Raw genomic sequence first — 22,336 nt, 5'->3', positions numbered from 1 at the left:
CAGCGCGTCGGAATTTCACGTTTTGCGCTATTTTCGGGTTTGGAACGCGTACAGCCCTCGTAATTTTTGTCCAATGGGAGCACAGATCGTCACGTGGGTCGACGTGATTACGCAATATAGTCCACTTGCAAAAAGCACAGTGTGAGAGCTCCAGGTGGAGGAGTGGAACCGTCACTTCCCTTTGGTGCCGGTTGGCGTGGGCTCGATCCTCCGCCTGGGAGAGGCCCGTGTGGGTATAAAAAAAAAAAAAAGCACAGTGTGAATATGGACCCCACCAAACTAAAAAATTAAGAATAAATCAGCTTTTGGTCCGGACTAAATGACTTTTCTGGCCTGAATACATTAGAGCTGAGCACTGTCGGCAGGAGAGCTGCAGAATGTTTTGCCATCTAATTGCTCATATGTCGATGGTAAAGAGAGGTCCTGTTTTCTCCTCCATAGCCACCAAGAAAGTGACTTAAACTAGACATACTGTCCAAGAAATATTTATCCCAAAGGAGCATAGCTACCTTAAGGATGAAGAACACCGTGTGACTGTGAGTGTTTTGGGTTTTTTTTTTTCTTCACTGCGCAAACAAATTAATTGACAGTTTTTTGCGTGTTGAGGAAAATGAATGACGTGTGTACAAGGTTTGTTTGTTTGTTTGTTTGTGTACAAGGTTGCCAGTCCTTCAGGTCAATGAACAGCTGCGAAGTTCAAAGACAGGTGCTTCCCTTTATTTGCAACTTGCTATACCGTCAGACATTGTGCTGTCACATGACGTCCTAACTAACGCTAACAAAAAGTTTCAAGCTACTCTAGCTCTTAGCTTAGCAATTAGCTTGTCATGTTGATGATAGCATGTGCTGCTTTTGTGATGACCTGTAGCCATGCTAGCCTACCTAACCTTAGCCCATTTATCTTAGCTTGGGTTTCTGACATGCTAGTCTGGTTAGTACCTGTACTGCAATATTCTTTTATTTCACGGTTTTTGCCTGATTGTGACACCTCAATTTAGATAAAAACAAGAGTATGAACTGAAAAAAAGGTTCCATCTGAGTTTCTCACCTTCTGCTATTGTTGGCCCATTTGGAGTTAAAGAAAAGAATGAGGGGTAACTTAAGATAACTCAACAAAAGCAATTTACTTTTGCTTTGGTTTGCCATTGATATGATTTTGAAATTTAGGACTTGTTAATCCTTATGGGGTTACATTCCCATGCTCTGTGCCAAGAACAAGTTTCTCATTGAGAACTCTGGAGTCCAATCCTCCTATGTGACACTGCCTTAAAAAGGTCTCCCGGTGAAGCTTTGTGACAACCCTAGCAAATAGCACAAAATGGCCATAAGCAATAAAAATGAGAGGAATACAATCAACCAAACGAGAACGCTCCGGCAAAAGTAGTCGCACCTGTTGTCCTTTAGTCAAAAGAGCCACCTTTTGAATTGGCCTCTTGATGGACAAGGCACATACTTTCCCATCATGTAATTTCTCTGCCACTGGTTGCAGTTAGTACGAGGTGGAGTGTAAATGACGCGCTCTCAAGTCATCATCTCCATGTCACAAAGCTTTCAGCAGACCTCTTTCAAGGTGATGTCGTCAAATCACTGCAGCCCAGGCATGCCACAGTACAGCATCATGGAGAACATGTGAGCGCGGCTTAGTTTAGTGCATGCTGTCTAAAATCCAGTACACCATGGTGAGTGTCACTCATCTGTTACATAGAATAGTAGTAAAAGAAATAAAGAGAAGATAGGCAATTACAAAATGATATTTTTATTGTGGTGAATTATATGGGAGACATTTTAAACAGTCGCCAAAGCCAGTTGCTCCTCCTGTAGCTATGTGTTTGGCAACCATGCAAGCTTCAGGTCACTTTTTAATGGGCTATCGTCACATTTGTTCATTATGAGAAATTTTGATGATTTGAAGTTGTTTAGTCTTTATAAGCACGTTCACAGATTGTTTCTGTAAATCTTACATTAGTTCTAAAACTTCCACTATAATATTGCTTTGCAGAAAAAGAACCAAAAAAGAAAAGATGAAAAAAAGGCAAATGATGGACAAAAATTTAACTTGAGCATGCTGAGTGATGACGACCTTAGGGCTGCATTACTTGTGTATGGGTTCAAACCTGGGCCAATAGTGGGTAAGCACGTCTTTTTGGTTTCTTTGCAAACCCTATGCATTTTTTTTTCATACATCTCAGTGAATAACAGCCTACATGAATCTGCAGTAAAAATGTTTGTGTATGCGAGGCTCCACCAGGGCTGTGTATGAGAGGAAACTGATGAAGCTGGCGAGCCACCATGATGTTTGTGATAATTCAAATGTAGCGGAGAAAGTTGTTCCTCCAAAGGAGCAGGAGAGCCAGAGCGATGAAGACAGTCAATTGGGTACTGTATGACCACTTGAAGTTTTCTATAGTATCAAATTACTTGATAATCATCCTTCATGATGTTTTCCTTATATGCTCAGAGGAATCAAGCGATGAACTTGAACTGGTGGAAGAACAAGAATGCATTGAGGTGGAAGAAAGTTTGACATTTACAAAGTAAACAAGTGTTGGAACACAATGTTTTGTATGATGCTAAAATTTATTGCAAAACTTTTTTAAAATATGTTTTTATTCAACTGTAGTAATGAGATTGCATAGTGTTTCATGATACCAAGTTTATTCACACATAGGTGGACGTGCTCGTTCATGATGGACCCGTTTACCAGCAGTGTTTTTTGCCTTCGTCCAGAATGGTAAATAAATGTTGTTCATATCCTTTTGTGCTGATGTATTTTGGCTTTTATGAAATCCAGTCCATTAAAAAATAAACTTGTCTGTGTTGTAGCACTGTGTAGCATGTGCCTCAAGAAATGTTGACATTTGTCACAATCTGACTTCGGAGCAAATTCCTCAATCAACGCAGGATGGTGGCGCTGTTCAGATTCCCAAAGAGACAAGTAGCACATCAATCTTGGATCAACCCTTAGGATCAGGATCGAAGGTACACTTTTCAGTTATTTTCCTGGAATTCAAATGTTTTGCTCAGTGGCGTGGTGTGGATTTCTTATGCCTTGGGGGCAGGTCTTCGCTAAGAGCATTGGCATCTGCTAACCGGTATGCACTAGAATGTTATACCACATCCCTGGTCAACTTTAAACATTCCATTGTATATAGTTTATAGTGTTGTGATTTAATTGTGAAATGTTTTGTTACTCAAAGCCAGGTGGAATTGGCTTATGTATTCATCAATGTGGGGAAAGCCAAAAAATAAAAAATAAACCATATGTTGTATGTTTATTCACAAAAATACTGTAATACCATACCATATAATCTGGCAGGTCTCCTCTACATCAACCGAAGATTCAAACTATTCCCAAGAGAACATCAGCATCACTGAAATGGCTGAAGAGGTACGTTTTTGCTGAGAGTCTCCTCAGGAATGGTTGTGCAATAATTTTGTCTATAATGAAACGAAACAGGTGGAAAAGCGGATAGTTCCTGTTACAGACAGCGAGCCAAATGAGAGCGATGTAGACAAACTTTGGGCTGAGTCCAACAGGGTCAGTAGAAGTGATCATCCCACTTGGACTTGAAGTGGAACATGCAGTTTGTTTACATTTGTATTTTAGTTGGACATGCTTGTGGTGGATGAGACGCAATCTCAGTACTTCACTCCCGAAGAAGAGACCCTTTCTAACTGGGAAGCGAAGGTGTTTTCTTTTTTACTATAAGAACATCCCATTTTGCTTCTCATTTGTTTTATTGGCTTATTAATGTTGCATAATTCATATAAATCTTATTTCATGTCTTTTCTGGCTACTTTTGGGCCTTTCATCAACAATGTCTCCAGCTCAACCTAATTTTGTTTGTAATTTGAATTCAATCTTCTATTCCACAGGACCCTGTGAAAGAGGACTTGCTTCCTGATATAAAAGTGACCAGCACAAAGATTGGGTATGTTCAACTTAACGCAGACACACTGCACCCTTCTCAAAGACGAATGATTATTCTGATTCAAAATTTTTGATAACTAGAGTGCATCTTAACTTCATCCTGAAATTTTGTTTGAAAGACAATTATCCTTCATGTTTTATCAGCAGTGTCTTCATCCCAAATCCAGATATTCCTCACGCTTGCATTATCTTTTGTTATAGTGCCACCTGTCGGAGGACCATCAAGGGTGCAGCCGGGAGGTTTGTAGAGTACAACCGCCCAAAATTTCCAGACAGCCCCATCACTCTGGAGAGAAGAGAAATAGAGCACCTAAAGATCCCCGTCCAGATCCGGATTCTGGTTTTTGTTGTTGTCGCATTCTTGCTCTTTTTCATTGTTGAAAGCGAGCTACTGGGTCCACTTTTGGATCTGACATATAACTTCATGAAAGGTTACATCAATGATGCTCCAGTGTTGCAGAGCACACAAACATGCTTTAGACATGAGTAATTTTTTTTTAATCGTTTGTTGTTGTTGGTTTTTTAATTATGATTATTCTTGATTTCAATTAAAGATGTTTCTGATTTGTATGTATTTTATGTATTTCTTTTCTTCTTCTTCTTCTTTTTTTTTTTTTTTTTTAAATGAAATCAGTGCTTTTTGATCAGTATATCAACGTTTATGGGGAGGGGGGGGCGGTGTGCTTCCCTGCTGAAAGGTGCTTCCTGCCTCAAGTCCACCCTGAATAAGCGATAAAAAAAAAAAAATGGATGGATGATGGATAATCCCTAATAAACTTGGTGAGAGCCAGCTGGTGGCTCTGTCGGTACGTTTTCATGAGAAAGAAAGTCGAATGCTTCCATAGGTAGTAGGGGAGAAAGTACTGTAAACAGTATTATATGAAAGGGTGGTTTGGTTTTAAAGTTTTTGTACTTGAGAAACAAATTGCTCTCATATGCATGTATGTCATCTGACCAATGGAGGGCAAAAAGCTCTTTATGGGCCCAGTCTGCTGGTAGGCCGTCAGGTCAGACACGTTTTCGTTCAGTTTCGCTCCACTACCAGGGGCACTAAATAATCTTTACTTCATAAAATAGATTTATCAGTAGTAAGTAAGAATCCGTGGAGTTCACCCTGTGAAAACCCGCCAATTTTGTGTTTTCGGTGGTGAAACCCCGGCACTATTTTGCGATGAGGCGCAGTGATCTCTGGTGTGGGCGTAGTGCCATTAGGTCGGTAGCGGTGTGATTTAGGTCACATGAGCCAATCAGGTAGCTGCTGCGTTCTCCTCACCATAGCAACCGCATATAAAAAATGGCGACCACAACGTCGGCGAGCGAAGAAGAGCGAAAGGAGAAAAAAGTTAAAAAGAAAGTGGTGAAAAAACTTCGTTCCCGTTCAGGTTTGCCCATCGCTTCAGCTGGCCCCGTCCTTCCAGCCATCTGCATCATTTGTAAAAATAAATTTCAAACTATACTCGTCTGGGATCGGAAGGAACACGGAAGAGGGATCATCTCGCCAAAGCAGAAACATTGTCAGCAGGTATGTGCTACACACACGCGTGCCCATTTCTGTTATTAATGTGACCGATATTTAGTATAGGGTTGAAAATAATTTGTTGCTAGGTTAAGTTTTAAGGCTATAGTTTATTAAAAAGGCGAGCTGCTGAATGATTTATCGAGTGAATCCAACAGTTGTTACCAAACTCGGGTTACCTGTGCCCATCAGTCATAATAGAGAGGCACAGCTACACCCTCCCTTTCCCCCAAACTCTCTCTCATCAACCTCAACAAACACTTTACTTTACTTAAATCTGTGATATGCATATACTGTAAAGAGGTGATGTGACAATAACACTTATAATGTAATTCTTTTTTGTGTAAAGGCGGGTTGCTGCAGGCAGATGAGATGATGAAAAATAAATAAATAAAATTGATTCTCTAAAAATGAAAAACAGTTGGTTGTTAATTATTACATGCAAATGTGTTTGTTTGTTTTTTGTCTTCTGTATTTATAATTGTTCTTTGACCAAGAAAGTATATAGGCCTATAGGTGTATTTTTATTTCTATCCAAATATACGATTATTCACTAGAATTTTCAGTAGGATATCCGAATACCAAAATATTCGATAGCTGCAGCACTAATAATACTAATTTTGAGTTGTGGCACGCCCACACGAGTTATTTTACCACACACCTGTGTCAAAACTAGCTTACTGCACACACTGCACCCCAACTTCAAATTTTTGCTAACATAATAATAATAACAACAACAACAACAATAATAATAATATATTATGAATTTTGTTGGATCCAAAAGCAACTTACATAATTATAGTTTCATATGATTGTAATTGTCTTATTTTCAAATGTTTAAATATTTTCTTGATTTGAACAAATATAATTGTTTTGAATAATCTTGATTTCAATTATTACCAAAATAATTGTGATGAGTATTTTTTTTCCATAATAGAGCAGCCCTAGTGTGATGTGAATATGTGTATCTTGTGCTCATCTTTCCCTTTAATTTTCTATTTCAGGCAGGATATACTGAAACGAAGATTCAGGCGTGATTTCCCCCAGCTGGTTTTTCACACCCCTTTCCAGCAACAACTCTGAAATGGTTTTTGTAGAGACATTATCAACAACTGACAAACTTTTACACAGGGTACCTCACTCATCAGATACATCAACTACTGAGTCTACTGACGTAAGCCAAGAAAGTGACACAAACACATAGCTGGTACAACATCAGGTTGGAAAATTACAGGGCATACGAGGACACTTTACAGTGCAGGGGTGTAAAATCTATGTAAAATCTGCCATTTTGTTTGTTTCATTATCAAGATGTTAACTCTCCATTTTAACACTTTTCAAGCAAAAATAAAAATGTCTGTATTCAATTTTCCACAAAAAAATGCCCAAAACAAAGCTGTTCCATTGAAGTTCCATGGTTTTATTGTGAATGCACATTTGATTTTTATTTTATTTTTTTATTTATTTTTATTAATATTTTATTGTGTGTCGGGCATAAATAACATGCTGTGATGACATAATCTGATACTTTAATAAATATTCTATATGTTATAATAATCTGGGCTCTGAATGCATCTATTTTCATCTAGTCCATTTTGCCTTGTTCCAGGTTTGTGGTGCATTGTAGTATTTTTGGCCAATGTATGCTGCTTCTTGTGTACCTTTCATGACGTAGTAGGTTGTAAATTGTTTTCATATATGAAACATAAACATTGCTAAATGTAACATTCGTGTGCTGGTGTCACTTCCAGTTGAAGCGTTTTTTGTTTTTTTTTGGCACAAATTTAATGATCTAAATTCACATGATTGCACCAAACCACCAATACTTGTTTCTGATGTTAGGTACATGTATTTATAACATCTGGGAATGATATTCTGTTGCCAAATTTAATGTAAGACGTTTTAAAACCAAAAACTGCAGCACAAAATTTTCGTTTTTTTGTTATTTACCTATATATGCATTTCTGGCTTGTGACAAAATTGGGGCAGGAAAACATTGGGTGAACTTTTAACCCAAAGTTCAGAAGGGTATTATCTATCAAAAAATGCATTGAACAAGTAGTGCCCAGACAGTGGAGCGAAACTCATTTTCTAGGCACTTTTTGGGGGTTCACCCCACGGCCTATGGCGTCTGTGACACAGAAAGAAGGAACAGGAACTTGCTATGTGAAACGCATCCGGTCGGTGTACTTTTCACAAACTAAAACGTCGTGATCGGAATCCTGGACCTTTTTCCGACATAAAACAAACGCGTCTGTTTTCACTCTCAAAAAGAAATGCTTATAATTTATGTAGTCGAAGTAGAAGTGCAACTTTCATTCCGTCGTGATCCAACGCCAGTCAAACGTGCGCAAGATGCCTTTACATTGAAAAATCCTAGCCGGAAAATCCATGGCTACTATAATAAATAAATAATCAAAAGGGAAGGGAAGGTAGTTTGTGTACATGCTTTCTTCCCGTATTTTACCACGCTCGGAAAAAATATTCTAACTTCTTTTGTGAGTGCGAAGCTTTAAAATGTGTTTATTCTTCAGGGTGCAGCTTGCTCTTTGGCTTTGATTTGGATTTAGATTGAAGCTATTAGCTACTTTGCTAGCCTCCATTACTGCTTGAAAATTCGCTGAAATAAGGCATGATGCATCACAACAGTTGGATTGTATGTGTTTACTGTTCTTGTTCAACTAGTGTGAATCTTAAGCAGATAATGGTTTTGTTGCCTCGACTCACTGTCACGAAAATACCGTTGAAGTAAACTGATATTCACCTGATTGGATTGTGTACGTTTTGCGAACAAATTTGTTAATAAACTACTGTTACATTTGTGGCATCAGAAATGAATATTTTACCCTCGGTCTTACTGTCTTGTAATCTGCTAAATATGTATTCGGAATCTTTTTCCTTGACACCCACGTGTGTAAGTACAGCTCAATAAATCAGAATAACATGGAAAATTTCATATATTTATTTAATTTTAGGAGTTCAGTTGTACGAACTCATAACAATGCACTACCCAGAGAAATATTTAATGTTATGTTTTGATTATTATAGCTGCTAGGTAACGAGAAATTTGTTAGAAAAATGTCTACAATATTTTCATGTTTAGTGAATCGTTATATGTATAACAAGATTAATTGATTGTGATGGACTTGTATTTAGGCTAATGTGAAACGTGTGTACTTCTGTGTACTCCGTCCAGACATCAACAATCAATCCTGACATCCCCACAATCTGTATCTCAGTGAAGAAAATTCACCCATATTTCACAGAGGACTTTACTCAAACGAAGAAACCCACTCGATTCAACGCTGGATCCAGAAATGAGCGAGTTGTCAGACTTTAAACGAGGCCAAATAGTTGGCACTCAACTGGGAGGCATGTCGGTGCGTGACTCGGCCAAACTGTGTGACGTGTCAAGTCGGACTGTCATAAAAGTAATGAGTGTCTACAACACTTCTGGACATATCCCACCTGTCAGAAAGAAGCAAAAACTAAAAGGCCAGTCCAAAAACAGTGCAGTGGAGAAAGCTTCTGGTGAGGGAGAAGGCACTGCTGGGAATCTACTACTGGACACTGAGATCAACTTACTCAAACGTGATGACAAGAAAGTAACTGAATACCACACAGAACAAAATGAGTAAAACAAATGTTTGTACACTGTTCCAAATCAAATTGTGTGTTTGTGGAATTTATGTTCATGTGGAAATACATTCTCATTTACAAGGATTATTAAAATGCTCTTTTGACATCAATTTTCTTTTCAGTTAATTAGGAATTAAGATTTTTATTTTTTTGAAAGCAAAATATGTTCAACACTGTACATAAAACCAGTAAAACGCATCAACGTGTCTTTACTGGTCTGGGAATATTATATATAGGAGGCAGTTACTGTACATGGTTGAGGCTCGTCACAATGGAGCTTTTATTTTCCTATATTTCTAGCTGAATATTAATAATTATTCCCAATACAATTAATCAATATGTATTGTATTTCACTGTCAAATGAGAGAGCATATCTGTGCCATTAACTATTGATTGCCTTAAGTTAGATAAATGGGAACTAGACCATAAGCAGTAATTACTGTGTCATATGAAATTACTATTATTTACAATGTAGCTTTGTTCATCTATTTATGCCAGCAACATACTGTCTAATGACAGGAAAAATAATTAAACGTGCTTGAATTCGATGACAGAAAGTACAGTATTAACCAGTATATTTCGCTTTTTGTTATATTTTGTGAAATATGTTCCTTGGCTCAATAAAAGTTTGGAAATACCGGGCTAGAACTCAAATTGCACCAGTCACAAAAAAAAAACAAAGCTGTCTTGGTCGGCTCATATGGGCAGGTCAAGCCAAATAATCGAGAGTATAAAGTCAGTACTATGGGATGGATATGTGGTAGTTTCAGTTACTGAAACTATTGTATACACTGCTGCGGTTTCTTCGAACTGGTGGCATTCAGGTAAACAGACACTGCTTCTGTCTCAGCACAGTTCAGGCACACCAAACATCACAGACACAAAGATCATAAAAATCATTCGAAATAGAGCAATGTACTGTAATAGGCATATACTTTTTTTTTTTTTTTTTAGTATCTGTTGATTATCCTGACGGTGGCCTGTATTTTCTTAGGATCCTTGAAAAAAATATGAAGTATTATCACAAACAATACAGTACTAATTAAATTGGGTATCACCTACAGGCACTTAATTTCCCCTTTCCTGTGTTGAAATGTAAATTACTGCCGTATAGTTTCTGCCTTTCGACTGACATGGTAAAGTCAAACTAGGATGGTACAGTAGAAAGCTAAATTTATCTTGTTTTATTTTCTTCAATCCCACAGTTTTGGTCATCTTTAGCTGTTGCCACTTGGAGAGCATGTGACGTCAATAAAGGGTGATAGTAGCTCAATTTTTCTAGGCAAATCAATTTAGTCGTTGGTAGAGATTATAATAATAATCTGGTATTCCAGTGAATGTAATAATTTGACGTTGTATTTCGTCACATACGAACCCGGAAGTAAACGTCATAAACGCGTATGTTGTTTCCCTAACAAAGATGGTGTACGTGTCGAACGGTGAGTGGTTTTCTGGTGCAGTCTGGTGACTTTATCCCTTACACGATGTCTCTATCACTTTGTACGCTTAAACAATTTAACGTAAAGTGTTTTAGCGTTAGATTACATTACGTCTTGAATGTATGAGGCGGGTAGGGAATTTGAGAGTTGGTTGTTAGCCGCTAACTTGCTTGCTAACTTGTCTGCTGTTCAACAACAACGAACACTATTTCGTCGCTTTCTCGCTCACGCGGTATATAGTACTCTAACAGCCAATTTATGTTCGACGTAGTTCTTGTGTTATGTTGATGGGCTATGGGCCATGTTTTGAGTTACTTCGTTCAAGGGTCGTGAGAATGGTGACACTGGTTTGAGAATCTCAAGTCTGCACACTAGCAAAAAATGCGTATTTTCAACATTAAACTTGAACTTTACAAGAAGCATCTTCATCATGAGTTCCAACATTTGTGAGGTTGAGATTGTTGAGGTTTTACCCCTTCCCTTTTCCAAGGTTCGCGACACCTCTGCAATAATTCTACATTGCCTCAATCCGTTTGTCCAGACTTTCGGGACACACTTGTTGAGTGTTGTGTGTCCATTCTTAACGTCATTACCCTGTCTTTGCCAGGACAAGTTCTGGACAGCAGGAGCCAGTCACCATGGCGACTGTCTTTACTGGTCGACCTGTTCTGGGGAGCTGTCGAATTTTTTGGCCTGTTGTAAGTCAATTACAGTATGAGACATAACTAAATAGTCACTATATGACTATGCTGTAGTGATGTAATTAAAGTGTAGAAGAAGAGAACAGGGGTGCCCAACCTCTTTCTTTTTCAAGCTCCTGTGAATGTCAACATTCATATACCCACACACCTTTTCCAGCAAGCAGTAACTAACCTCACATTTTTTCTTGTCATATAACCACAAGACATCAGCTCGATCTCACATGCAAAGTCTAGTAGTTGACTGTGATTGCCTGGCTGGGCACTCATGATTTAGGCTGAAAGTTGCATTTGCAACACGTAGCCTAATACAATATATAAATTGTACATATGTTTTTGGTAAATTTCATTATAAAACTGTTTTCATCCTCTTTTTTTTTTCTCATCCACCAGTTTTAAAACAATAATTCACCCTGACTTGACAAAAGATGGACAGAGTGGTACATCACGGTTTTCTGATGGCAGAGGGTATGTAACAGTCATTATTAATTCAGTGAACCCCTGTATATATATTTCTATAGTTTTATTTCACTTTGTTCTCTCTTGCAGTCCTCCAGGTCCCCCTGGCAGCCGAAGACGGATCGGAAGATTACACTTCAATGGCGGGCCCAGTCCTCCTCCGATGGGAGGAGGAGGATGAGGAAGGTGAGGCTACACACACGCGCACGTGCGTGTGCACACACTTGCATAGCCAAAGGAGCAGTCCAGTCCAAGGAGGTCCAACACGTGTGTGGTATAATTAGAAAGAAGTAAATATCTTTACATAGCTCATAATTAGTGCTGTCAAACAATTAAAATTTGTAATCTGATTAATCACACTTTTAAATTTTTATTAATTGGCTAAATTACTTGCATATTCGCGTAATATAAAATAAATACAAAATACCATAATATTTTGACATGAACGCATTTTATTATCTGAATGTCATTTGCAAACATTGATTTAAATGTATGTACGCAATTGCATGCATGCGTGTATTGCTCAAAACGTAACAGCATCATATCAATTGGGTGCAATTCAGCAATTATTAAATAATTAAACACAAATTACTTTTGTTTTATCTAAAGTCTCATCGGGGTGTTTTATAAAGCGAAATTTACCACCGAGCACACCAACTGGAGTCACCCCGCTCATTTTGGAACAACAGGCGTAGGAAATGCCGTGCAATGACCTCATCACTGAACGGCGCAGCCTTCAATGTAACCATCTGCGGTTACGTTCAAGGTTCAAGTGCAGTCCAAAAAAATAGTGCGATTAATATGCGTATTAATGCGACAATTTTCTGTGATTAATTAATCTGTTAACACTTTAACTTTGACAGCCCTACTCATAATGTTCAGTTTTGATTGATTCTACCAGAGAAGTATTAATTTAACATGATTTATTATTGCCGTTGTAGTTTGTGTTGTGCTATTTCCAATATTTACTTAGAGAGGGAGCAGTATTGGAAACAGTTGTCATTAATTATGATGCAGTAGTTTTACAACGCAACAAACTACTAATCTTACGACTACAGGCTACTGGTACAATTTGTGATACAGCTCTAGTATTGGCTCTTAAATTATGCAGGACTGCAGGTGTATATATTTTTTATTCTTCAATCATATAATGTATTTATGTTGATGCTGTTTTCTGTTCTGCAGGTAAACGCCTACACACTTAGTGTAGGCGTGGGCTCAGCTACTGTTTAGACTGATCGTCGCGGTGGTGAAGCCCCACTTGTTGAGCCGCCACTGCCTCAGCAGTTTTTTGACGCCTTTTTGGGAATTCCTACTAATAGGAACCAAATTGGGTGACCTGGCAGCTCATACATCCAAGCCTCGCACCCCCACCCCCTTCTTTCTTACTGAAGTTGTATTCATTTCATAAATTACAATATTTTTTGCCTTTTCACCCTCTTTGGTGTTAATGTTGGAGATGTTAGATACTACATACAATACCCCACTTCATTAAAATAAATTCTTTAACGTTATGTGTGTGGTGTATTCAAGCAGAAGTCATATTTTCATTCTAAATTATCTGAGACTTATTTACACTATGCAGTAGGCATTAATTAAACTATCAGATTTTATTTTTTCCAGTGAGTTTACATCCAATCACAAGATGGAGCAATATATCTAAATAATGGGTCGATTTACTATACGCAATCAGGATATTTGGGGTCAATCAGCGAGTTTGAGGGGGAAAAAAAACATTACTCAATCAGCGATTCGATCAGAAGATGGAGGAATGTATATTAAACAACTTGTACTGTACAGTCGACCCCTGCCATAGTGAAAATCCACATAACTGATGGCCATTGAAATACATTGGAAAAAATTAACTTAAAAAAAAAGATAAACAAATATACCAGGTAATGTCTACATGTTTACAGTTCCTTCTCTGATATTGGGGGGGCATGAACACAGCTAGACGTTTGTGTAGCCAGGGGGTTTGCTAAAGACTATTGCTATCTTGGTTCAACGGGTGTAAACAAGTCCATACACTAGCTACACCAACTTTCTGGCTCGACATTGTCCTGCTGCCTGCACCTTTTTGCTGCGTATAAAGTCCAAGTAGTCAAGTACATAAACTTTAGAGTTGCTATATGAATAATTCAGGTTATAAAGTATCAATTTACATTTAGTACAACATATTTTTCAGTATTGTACAACTAATGACTTGAGATTGACAATTTAAAAATAATGTACTCAAGTTGACTTAAGTGTATCACGCCATAAGTACCCAAGCTTTAATGACATCATTCCTCTTCCCATTTAAAACAATATACAGTAATTTGCAATACTAGAAAAGACGCAGCTCTGTTTCAAAATGGTTGGCAACTCCTGATCTGCACTTAGGAAACTTTGTAGGAGTGCTCTAAGGAAAAAGCGAGGGCATCCAATTCAAAAAGTACCCCATTAACAGATTGCAATTATTGACCAAGCAACACATTTTCAGTCATTACTGCTCAAAGCAAGAACACTATATATTCCAATTCCGTCGACTAATTGATGCATGGTTTTCAAATGGTCATCTCTCAATATTTAACAGAGTGCTTTTTCAAGCGCTATTGAATGAGAAGCTGTCCAGGCGTTCGAGTTATAATACTTCAATTTTATTCAAATTGATCTTTTTTTTTTTTTTTTTTTTCCTTAGATTTTCACCAGAGTCTGCTTTTGTGTGCTTTCACCAATATTTAACAGAGTGCTTTTTCAAGCGCTATTGAATGAGAAGCTGTCCAGGCGTTCGAGTTATAATACTTCAATTTTATTCAAATTGATCTTTTTTTTTTGTTTTGTTTTTCTTTTGTCCTTAGATTTTCACCAGAGTCTGCTTTTGTGTGCTTTCACCAAACAAAAGCAGCCCGCTCACGCAACATTCGAACTCCAAACCGCTGCCACTCTCTCTGGTGGATCCACATTTCTTGTGTTGTGTCCAGACAGGCCAGCACTGCTCCCCCCTTCCATGATATCAGTCGGGAGTCCATGTCCTACAGCATGTCGACAAACAGTGCATTAGAAGAGCTGTGAATAGGAGATAGTTGTATGCAAATATTACTCATGACCGCGTTTACTTTTGGCCTTGTGATAACTTCCACGTTGTCCACAAGCCTTCTGAAGGAGGGTGGCATCTTGTTGATGATGCGGTGAAGCAGGAACTCCTGAGCGCCGTGAAACATGAGGCCTCCTCCCACCACCAGGATGGAGCTGTACATCTTTCGTTTGGTCTCGTCCGAGGCTTTCAAAAGATCACAAGACAGCACTTTACTTTTACAAACCTCTATATCGACACTTCCCAGTTCCCTTTCTGTTTAATTACCACAGCAGTCTATGCTATGCAGGATGGCTTTATCCAGGCCGAGCGCTTTGCCCTCAAACTGGTTCATGATTGCAGTCTTCCTGGAGAGATGCGTGGAGAGGGGATCCTCCGCCTCCCCCACTCCCATCAGGCACTCCCCCTGGTTGGCCCCAATATCCGTCTCCCCTTGCATTGGTCCACTGCCGCCGCTCCCCCTGGGCAGTTCTGAGAGTTCCCCTTGACCGCTCACATCACCGTCCAAAGCGCCGCCTTGTCTTGCCAGTGTCTTGCGGTCTGAAGCAGACTTGGAGGACTGTTGGAAGAAGATACGAAAAAATGAACAGTAGAAATTACATTTAACTAGCAATACATCGGTGATGGCAGTAAGAATTGTGACAAGTGTATTATGTACATTATTCATAAGGAAAAAGTAGTAAGCAAATTATAAAATAAATATCTTGACTATTGCAGCACAAATTTCCCCCTGAATGAAACACAAGTGTGTCCATTTAGCAATAATAAAATACAATATGTACTAGCTATCTTTTACCTGGTCTTGTTTGCTGTGTGTGGCCAGTAAATAGATTTCATCGTGAGGGTCCTCTGAGTCGCCTTGGGAACGGTACTGCAGTGATGTCATCTTCTGACCAACAATACCAAAAGTGCTGGGGTAGAACAGTCCCATGGGTGCCTATTTCATACAAGGGATTGAATAAAACATCCTCCAAGAGGAGTCTAGGCACGTGGCAACAAACACAAAATGGGGTTGGAATGACTTGAGTACCTGTAATTTCTCATCCCCTAAGCGAACCTGGAAGAGAAAAGCTGGGGCATCTGGGAAACGTGTTTGGAATTCATGATCTTGTAGTCCAGATATATCCTTACGGGAACCAGGGAATTTATTTTTAATTGATTTGCATATAGGAAGATAAACAAACAATGCGACAAAACCTCACATATATAGATCTGTAATCTTTAAACCACACACCTGGTCCAAATGGCAGAGTGTCTCTTTTATATGTTGTAGTAGCTGACAGTCCAACCTGTTGGACAATTGACAGTCTCTGTAGGGAAATCCTGCCCTCTGCAGGAGCCAGAAAAAAATGCGAGTCACGTCTGCACCACCATATGCCAAAGACAATCTGTGAAGGTTAAAATAACAAGTATGAATCATCTGCAAAACAAAAACAAAAAAATACAATGGCATTTAAATCATGATGTATTTTTTAATTTTTTTCCCCATCATTAAATATTTACTCTGTGAAGATTTAAAGATAAAAAGTGTTAAAATTAGAATGCACAGGCAACGAAGGGAAGCAACGTTGATTTTCCTTACAAGGATCAAAAGACCCAAAGTACCAAAGCTGATGTACTCACTTTGCAAGGCTGATGAAATGACAGTCCATTTCTTTGTTCTTGGTATACTAGTATTAAATTACTGGACAAAACAATTATAATGGGGGGGAAAAAAACACTTATTATAAATCTGAACTGGTCCTGTTTGTATTTTCCTCCATTTGTGCATCTCAATTTTTATTTAGTCATGGCACATATTTAACATTGGAAAAACATCACAGCACATCATCAGGAAAAAAAGGACACAAAGGGTAGTTGGTGTAAAATGATGATCGTCTCAATTTACTACTCGGTGTGAAATGTGGGCCTGCTGAGGTAATCAAAAAGCTATGATTCCATGTATGAATGGGAACAGGTACCCACACAGGTTAACCAGACCTTCTGCAAAAAAGTACAAGAGCATTTAATTGTTCTGTCTCTTGCTATATTTCACTGGCACATACATACAACAACAAAGATATGTGACATCGAGTCCATAAATAATTATTTTCAGACCAATTAAATGAAATTGTCTTCCTACAGCACTGGGAATAAATGGTTTAGCTGACACTGGTTTTTGCTAGTGGTTAACAATGAAGTGCATTTGTGCCTTAATGACGTATTGATGATGCATCATGACCTTATCAATATGAACGTTTGTGCAATCAAATTCCATGACTAAAAATGTTCTCAACAAATAACCTCACCTGGAGTTTCGATGGGAAACTCCGTCCTCTACACAGCAAAGACTGGTCTTCTGGTCTCCAACATCTACGACGCAAGCGCTGCTCAACCCGCTCCCAAATGTGGCACACACGGACTCTTGGTGCACAATGATTGCTGCACACACAAACACACATGGGGGGAAAAAAATAAGCCGACTGTACGCTTTTGTAAAGCGGAAGCTGACCTGAAAGCATTATTTACCTGAAAAGCCCATATTAAGCAGCAGCATAGAGACCAGTTCCTTGGCATGCTGCCTGTTGTAGATGTCAGGCACCAAAAGGATGCACCTGTAATACTGTTGACAATCACAAAACATTATGTCAAGTCAATACATTAATTAAAAAATAATAATAATTCTGATGTTTCCTACCTTTAGGTCTTTGAGCGGAATCTCCAAGTTTTTTTGAATAACATGACTCCAGATGGTCTCGAGGTCGGCCAGGACGGCAGTCAGCGAGCCTCCGGGACCCGCGTGTACATTGAGTTGACCTCGAACCATCGGCCAGTGGATGTTGTAACAGTCTGTTGGTTTCACATACAGTGCCTGAATTGTGATGGCGGGAAGAAGAGGAGACAGTGAGCAGATGCCGAACTTCTTAGTTCTCATGCAGACTCTTATACTTACCTCCTCTCCTATCAAATAAGGAGGATGGTGAGATGTGTTGGTCCACTTCACCCTGGAGCTGCTGTCGAGCACAGCTGGACGGATCTGGCAGTTGTATGCTCTTGCCTAAACATAGACAGCAGACCCTCATATTAATTATCAGTAGGCTGAACTGACTATTTTGCCATGAGGGCCCATTTTTCACTCAAAAACCTTTCATGTATTTTTCAAGCAGGATAATTTATTGGCAACTTTAGCAATCTCTTTTGGACAAATCAGTAACTAAGTTGTTCAATCATAGCTACATCTTGGATTATCACTACGGAAAAAAACATGCACTACAAATACACGCATGCAGTCATGTTTCAATTAGTGGTGTGCTCAAAAAATCGAAACGGCAATATATCGTTGCGAGCCTCATTACAATACATATATCGATATGCAGTTGTCAGAATCGATATTGCTAGTTAACTTTAAATAGGCAGTTAACGTTTGCCTTTGCAGCTTGCATTGTACCTAAAAAATAAAAACCAGCAGTGTCTTTGAAGTTAATTGCCTTCAATTAATGCAAAAATAGCTCACCAGTGATTGGACACTGTGTCTTGCTAAGAAAAATTAAAGGAGAGGAAGAATATCAACGTTTATTTACTTATAAACTTAACATGGCACATGTGTCTTAATGTACAAATTTTCCTATATTTAGTTAAAAACACGTAATAGAATGTGTTACATGACAAAAATGTTGTTTTTATTTCCCCAAATATTTCAAATAAGCACATTTTAGAGCTGTCATTTTAATACTTTGATATTTTTACTCATATCGGCTGATGCCTATTAATAAATTTTCCCAGTGTGTCTGTGAAAACTGCTCCTTGACATGCAGTGCGTACATATTTAGACCAGGCATGCCGCTTGGTGGTAAACCAGAAGAGCTACTAACAAAAAAACAAAACAAAAACATCTTAGTCATCGATCATAATAACCATATCCTTTAGGTATACATATGACTGTTATAAAATGCAAGTAAACGAAGTAAAATATCGGAATACATATCGCTTTGAAGATCATGTATTGGGATACATATGTATCACGATACGTATCGTATCGTGTCCCCTGTATCGTGATACGTATCGGGAGGTTGGCGGCAATACCCAGCCCTAGTTTCAACACGGTCAAGGGTGAGCTGGAGTCGATCACACATACCTGCTCATTAGACACCGGCGTCCTCCTCACGCCATTCGACATCTTCTTGGACCAAATGGCCTGGTCAACCATTTTAAGCCCGTTCTGCCTCTGTTCATTACTCTCAGGTTTCTGCCACAGCATGAGGAAGCATGCAGTGAGGTAAATGAGAACAACAATCTTTACAGGTTTCGTACAACTAACGTACATTTAGACCGTCTCTGAGCAGCCAGGCGTCTTCATATCTGGGCTGGCCACTTTGCTTGTGTCGACATGCTATCAGGTGCGGGACGATGAGTGGAAGGTTGTCTGTCGCTCGTCCAATGCGGAGCGTCCTTGATCCAGGATGGATGACGATTACAAAATTGCTCTGGATTTGCTGTTAAGAGAAGTTAGAGGTGCAACAATTAATGTATTAAACAACTAATTGATTATTATTAGTTAGATTATTAGTAATTAATTGACAACTATTAACCAACAACCTTAGTTTTATATTCTGAAGCCAATGATATCCTGATTTTGTTTCATTTAAAAAAATAAAAACAAAAACGTATGGCATTTGATGAGGAAACGTCACCTTTAAGTGACCTGTTCAGTTGGTTAGAGCCTAACATTAATAATACCAAGGTCGCGGATTCGATCCCTGTATGGGCCCATAATGCACGACAACACATTTCGGGTCAATCATCATATGGCGTTGCCGTTTCCGCTGTCATTCTTTAAAACTACATTCAGGGATGCGTAAAAGGCAAAAGTCAAGAAAATAATACTTTTAATGGCAAAGCACAATAAAAAATGCGACTCGCTAGCTCACCTCCTGGAGGGGCTCCGGGATGGTCGGTGGAGCAATGGGTCTTTTCACTCCTCGCTGCTCCCTCTCCTTCTCTTTGTCGCGCTCTTTTTCTTTTCCATTATCTTGCTCTTTCTCTGCTTGGGTCATGTTCACAGGCTAACTCGATCGACTAACTTGCACAAAACGGTGCAAGCCACAAATCCTTGGATCAAGATATCACCCGAATGCCTCAGTGCCGCGCGCGACGCGAGGTATTACTTCCGTGTTTGGTCACGTGGTACTAAACGTCAGTCCCTCCCTGGGAAAAAAAAAAGGAACAGCTTTGTGGAAATGAGTGACGAGGTAGTGGCTTGAGTTAACAGCTTTAATAGACACTCGAGGACAGCAGCGTGGTGACAGAAGTTCATCAATTCCCGGTGTTGTGCCGCAAATGGCATCCCGCCTGAAAATGCATCCCCTCTCGCGGGAGCGCGCTTACATCACTCGCTTACGTCACCCTAACCATACTTCGATTTAAAGTCATAGCGCCATGAAATTCACCCAGGTTGCAGGAGCCACTTTTGTTTATACTTTAGCGTTGGTGGGGTGTTAGCGGGGTGGTTGATAAGGTGTGTGTGCGTAAAAAGCTTTTACGCGCGCCTGAGACGAGCCACTTTTGTGTGTGCTTTAGCGTGGGGGTGGGGAACCCAAGCGTTTGGGTTGGGGGGGCGGGGTGGGTGGTTGGGGGGGTGTGGGTTGTGATAAGACGCTGGGGGGGTGATAGATTTTGTAGTTTTTTTGAGACAGCGAGATATGCCTGAGACGAGCCACTTTTGTGTGTTCTTTAGTTTTTGGAGACAGTCCTGTGACAGTGATATGCCTACACGTCATACGAATTGGGGGGGGGGGGGGGGGCGTGAACTGTGCATTGACAAGGGGTTAATTATTATTATTATTAGGGCCCGAGCAGCGACCGCTGCGAGGTCCCTATTGTTCCTGAAGGAATTCTTATTATTAGGGCCCGAGCAGCGACCGCTGCGAGGTCCCTATTGTTCCTGAAGGAATTCTTATTATTATTAGGGCCCGAGCAGCGGCGGCGGCGGTGCCGCTGCGAGGCCCTATTGTTTTTGTAGGAATTCTTATTATTATTATTCTTATTATTATTATTCTTATTATTATTATTCTCCGCAAACAAGCGCATTTTTGAGACGCTAAACGTGAACGAAAACTCACCAAACTTTACACGCACATCAGGCCTGGCGAAAAATTTGATATTTTAAAGTCGCCATACATGATAACAGAAAAATGGCTCCATAGCGCCACCTACATAGGTTAAACGGATCCCTGTCCCGCTACGATTGTCCTATGGCGACGAAAATTGTGTGGCACCCGTAGCACATCCAGATGAACAAAAACCTCTTTGATGTGTGTACGTTTCACCTAGCGCGATGATAATTTGCAGGCATACATAAGAGCCTACGATGTACAAAAAAGTCTCTTGGAACCATGTGCTAAACCAAACAGGAAGTCCGCCATTTTGATTTACGATGGGATTTGTTGCCATTTTTTGTGGCCTTTTTCAGGGGTCATATTTTAACGAACTCCTCGTACAAAGTTCATCCGACCGTCTTCAAACTTGGTGTCTTTCATCGTAAGATGTTTAAGATGCAAAGTTATCGCAAGTTTTATTTTGTCGCACGCTGCTGCTATAGCGATGCATTGTTTGCCAAGTAAAGTGCTGCTTTGTTTTTTTATCTATACATGTGTGAAAACTCATGAAACTTTGCAAACACATCAGACTTGTCATGAACATGAATTTTTAGAGATTTATTGTGCAATTTGCAATAAATAGCGCCCTCTAGACATTTTTATGAAGTATTTCCGATTGTATGATTCTGCTAGATTTGTGAAAATTAGGACAGACCCCTATCAGCAGAATACCTACAAAAAAGTATTATGTAGCCATTTGCCAAACCAAAGAGGAAGTCCGCTATTTTGATTTTATTTTGGGAATTATACATCATTTTTGGCCTCTTTCATTAAACTTTGCACAAACAAGGCATGGAAAAAACTAACATTTTAAATGGTCCTTGTTCCATGTAACAGTACCCCAACGTGCCAGTACCCTGACGTGCAAGTAACCCAACGTTGTGCTCAATAGCGCCCTCTATGCATTTTTATGGAGCATTTCCAATTTTATGATTCAAGCGATACACAACTAAAGATGACTTGACCTAGATTTGTGAAAACTGGGAGGCATACCTATTAGCTTAAGACCTACAAAAAGTATTCTGTAGCCGTATGCTAAACCTAAAAGGAAGTCCGCCATTTTGAATTTATTTTGGGAATTGCACACCATCTTTGGCCTTTTGCACTCACAAAGCTTGTCAAAAACATTTTAGATGGTCCTTGTCCGATTTGACAGTACCCCAACGTGCCAGTACCCCGACGTGCAAGTACCCCAACGTGGCCCAGGTTGCGAGGGCCCTTTATAGCTGCTCGCAGCTCTAGTTAGGGCCCGAGCAGCGGCGGCGGCGGTGCCGCTGCGAGGCCCTATTGTTTTTGTAGGAATTCTTATTATTATTATTAGGGCCCGAGCAGCGACCGCTGCGAGGTCCCTATTGTTTTTCAAGGAATTCTTATTAGGGCCCGAGCAGCGGCGGCGGCGGTGCCGCTGCGAGGCCCTATTGTTTTTGTAGGAATTCTTCTTATT

At 39.6% G+C, this 22,336-nt stretch overlaps 3 protein-coding genes and 1 long non-coding RNA gene across 8 annotated transcripts; 3 read left to right on the top strand and 1 right to left on the bottom strand.

Annotated features, from left to right (window-relative positions):
* Window positions 1-162: 162 nt before the first annotated feature.
* Window positions 163-4,501, top strand: LOC144013197 (lamina-associated polypeptide 2, isoforms beta/gamma-like). 4 transcript variants are annotated; one of them, XM_077511803.1, is made up of 13 exons: window positions 163-229; window positions 442-536; window positions 660-706; window positions 2,000-2,129; window positions 2,239-2,376; window positions 2,459-2,508; window positions 2,669-2,731; window positions 2,824-2,979; window positions 3,317-3,388; window positions 3,458-3,538; window positions 3,608-3,688; window positions 3,877-3,932; window positions 4,133-4,501. In XM_077511803.1, exons 3-13 carry the CDS (start codon window positions 680-682, stop codon window positions 4,419-4,421), a joined length of 1,143 nt encoding a protein of 380 aa, XP_077367929.1. In that variant the 5' UTR covers window positions 163-229; window positions 442-536; window positions 660-679; the 3' UTR covers window positions 4,422-4,501. The 4 variants fall into 4 exon arrangements, with proteins under 4 accessions (XP_077367929.1, XP_077367928.1, XP_077367931.1 ...); XM_077511802.1 differs by having other exon boundaries at window positions 171-536; XM_077511805.1 differs by lacking the exon at window positions 660-706 and having other exon boundaries at window positions 171-536.
* Window positions 4,502-7,655: 3,154 nt separating this feature from the next.
* Window positions 7,656-9,196, top strand: LOC144013196 (uncharacterized). Of its 2 annotated transcripts, none has more exons than XR_013282171.1 (2): window positions 7,656-7,945; window positions 8,644-9,196. It is a non-coding gene; the product is annotated as an uncharacterized LOC144013196 (long non-coding RNA). The 2 variants fall into 2 exon arrangements; XR_013282170.1 differs by having other exon boundaries at window positions 7,656-8,103.
* A 1,199-nt stretch (window positions 9,197-10,395) lies between these two features.
* On the top strand, window positions 10,396-11,872 carry selenok (selenoprotein K). Its single transcript, XM_077515166.1, has 4 exons — window positions 10,396-10,525; window positions 11,133-11,223; window positions 11,617-11,691; window positions 11,773-11,872. Exons 1-4 carry the CDS (start codon window positions 10,507-10,509, stop codon window positions 11,870-11,872), a joined length of 285 nt encoding a protein of 94 aa, XP_077371292.1. The 5' UTR covers window positions 10,396-10,506.
* A 2,585-nt stretch (window positions 11,873-14,457) lies between these two features.
* Window positions 14,458-20,128, bottom strand: actr8 (actin related protein 8). Its single transcript, XM_077515165.1, has 13 exons — window positions 19,666-20,128; window positions 19,060-19,230; window positions 18,873-18,983; window positions 17,691-17,795; window positions 17,436-17,609; window positions 17,267-17,360; window positions 17,047-17,179; window positions 15,993-16,146; window positions 15,789-15,884; window positions 15,555-15,695; window positions 15,026-15,317; window positions 14,781-14,944; window positions 14,458-14,696 (listed from the first exon to the last, which is right to left on the bottom strand). The coding sequence occupies exons 1-13, from the start codon at window positions 19,789-19,791 to the stop codon at window positions 14,553-14,555; spliced, it is 1,905 nt and encodes a 634-aa protein (XP_077371291.1). The 5' UTR covers window positions 19,792-20,128; the 3' UTR covers window positions 14,458-14,552.
* Between the last annotated feature and the right edge of the window lie 2,208 nt (window positions 20,129-22,336).

This window comes from Festucalex cinctus, chromosome 2, assembly GCF_051991245.1.
Source record: "Festucalex cinctus isolate MCC-2025b chromosome 2, RoL_Fcin_1.0, whole genome shotgun sequence".
Taxonomy (NCBI): Eukaryota; Metazoa; Chordata; class Actinopteri; order Syngnathiformes; family Syngnathidae; genus Festucalex; species Festucalex cinctus.
The sequence above is the reverse complement of the archived record's forward strand: the minus strand, read 5'-3'. Positions and strand labels throughout refer to the sequence as shown.

Excerpts from the sequence above, each read along its gene's own strand:
- LOC144013197 (XM_077511803.1), top strand. The coding sequence starts at position 680 with ATGAACAGCTGCGAAGTTCAAAGACAG. Across the intron at positions 3,689-3,876 it reads TTTCTAACTGGGAAGCGAAG|GACCCTGTGAAAGAGGACTT; the intron begins GTGTTTTCTTTT and ends TCTATTCCACAG. Across the intron at positions 3,933-4,132 it reads GTGACCAGCACAAAGATTGG|TGCCACCTGTCGGAGGACCA; the intron begins GTATGTTCAACT and ends CTTTTGTTATAG.
- actr8 (XM_077515165.1), bottom strand. The coding sequence starts at position 19,791 with ATGACCCAAGCAGAGAAAGAGCAAGATAATGGAAAAGAAAAAGAGCGC. Across the intron at positions 15,696-15,788 it reads TAGGGGATGAGAAATTACAG|GCACCCATGGGACTGTTCTA; the intron begins GTACTCAAGTCA and ends TGTATGAAATAG. Across the intron at positions 14,945-15,025 it reads GCATAGCATAGACTGCTGTG|CCTCGGACGAGACCAAACGA; the intron begins GTAATTAAACAG and ends ATCTTTTGAAAG.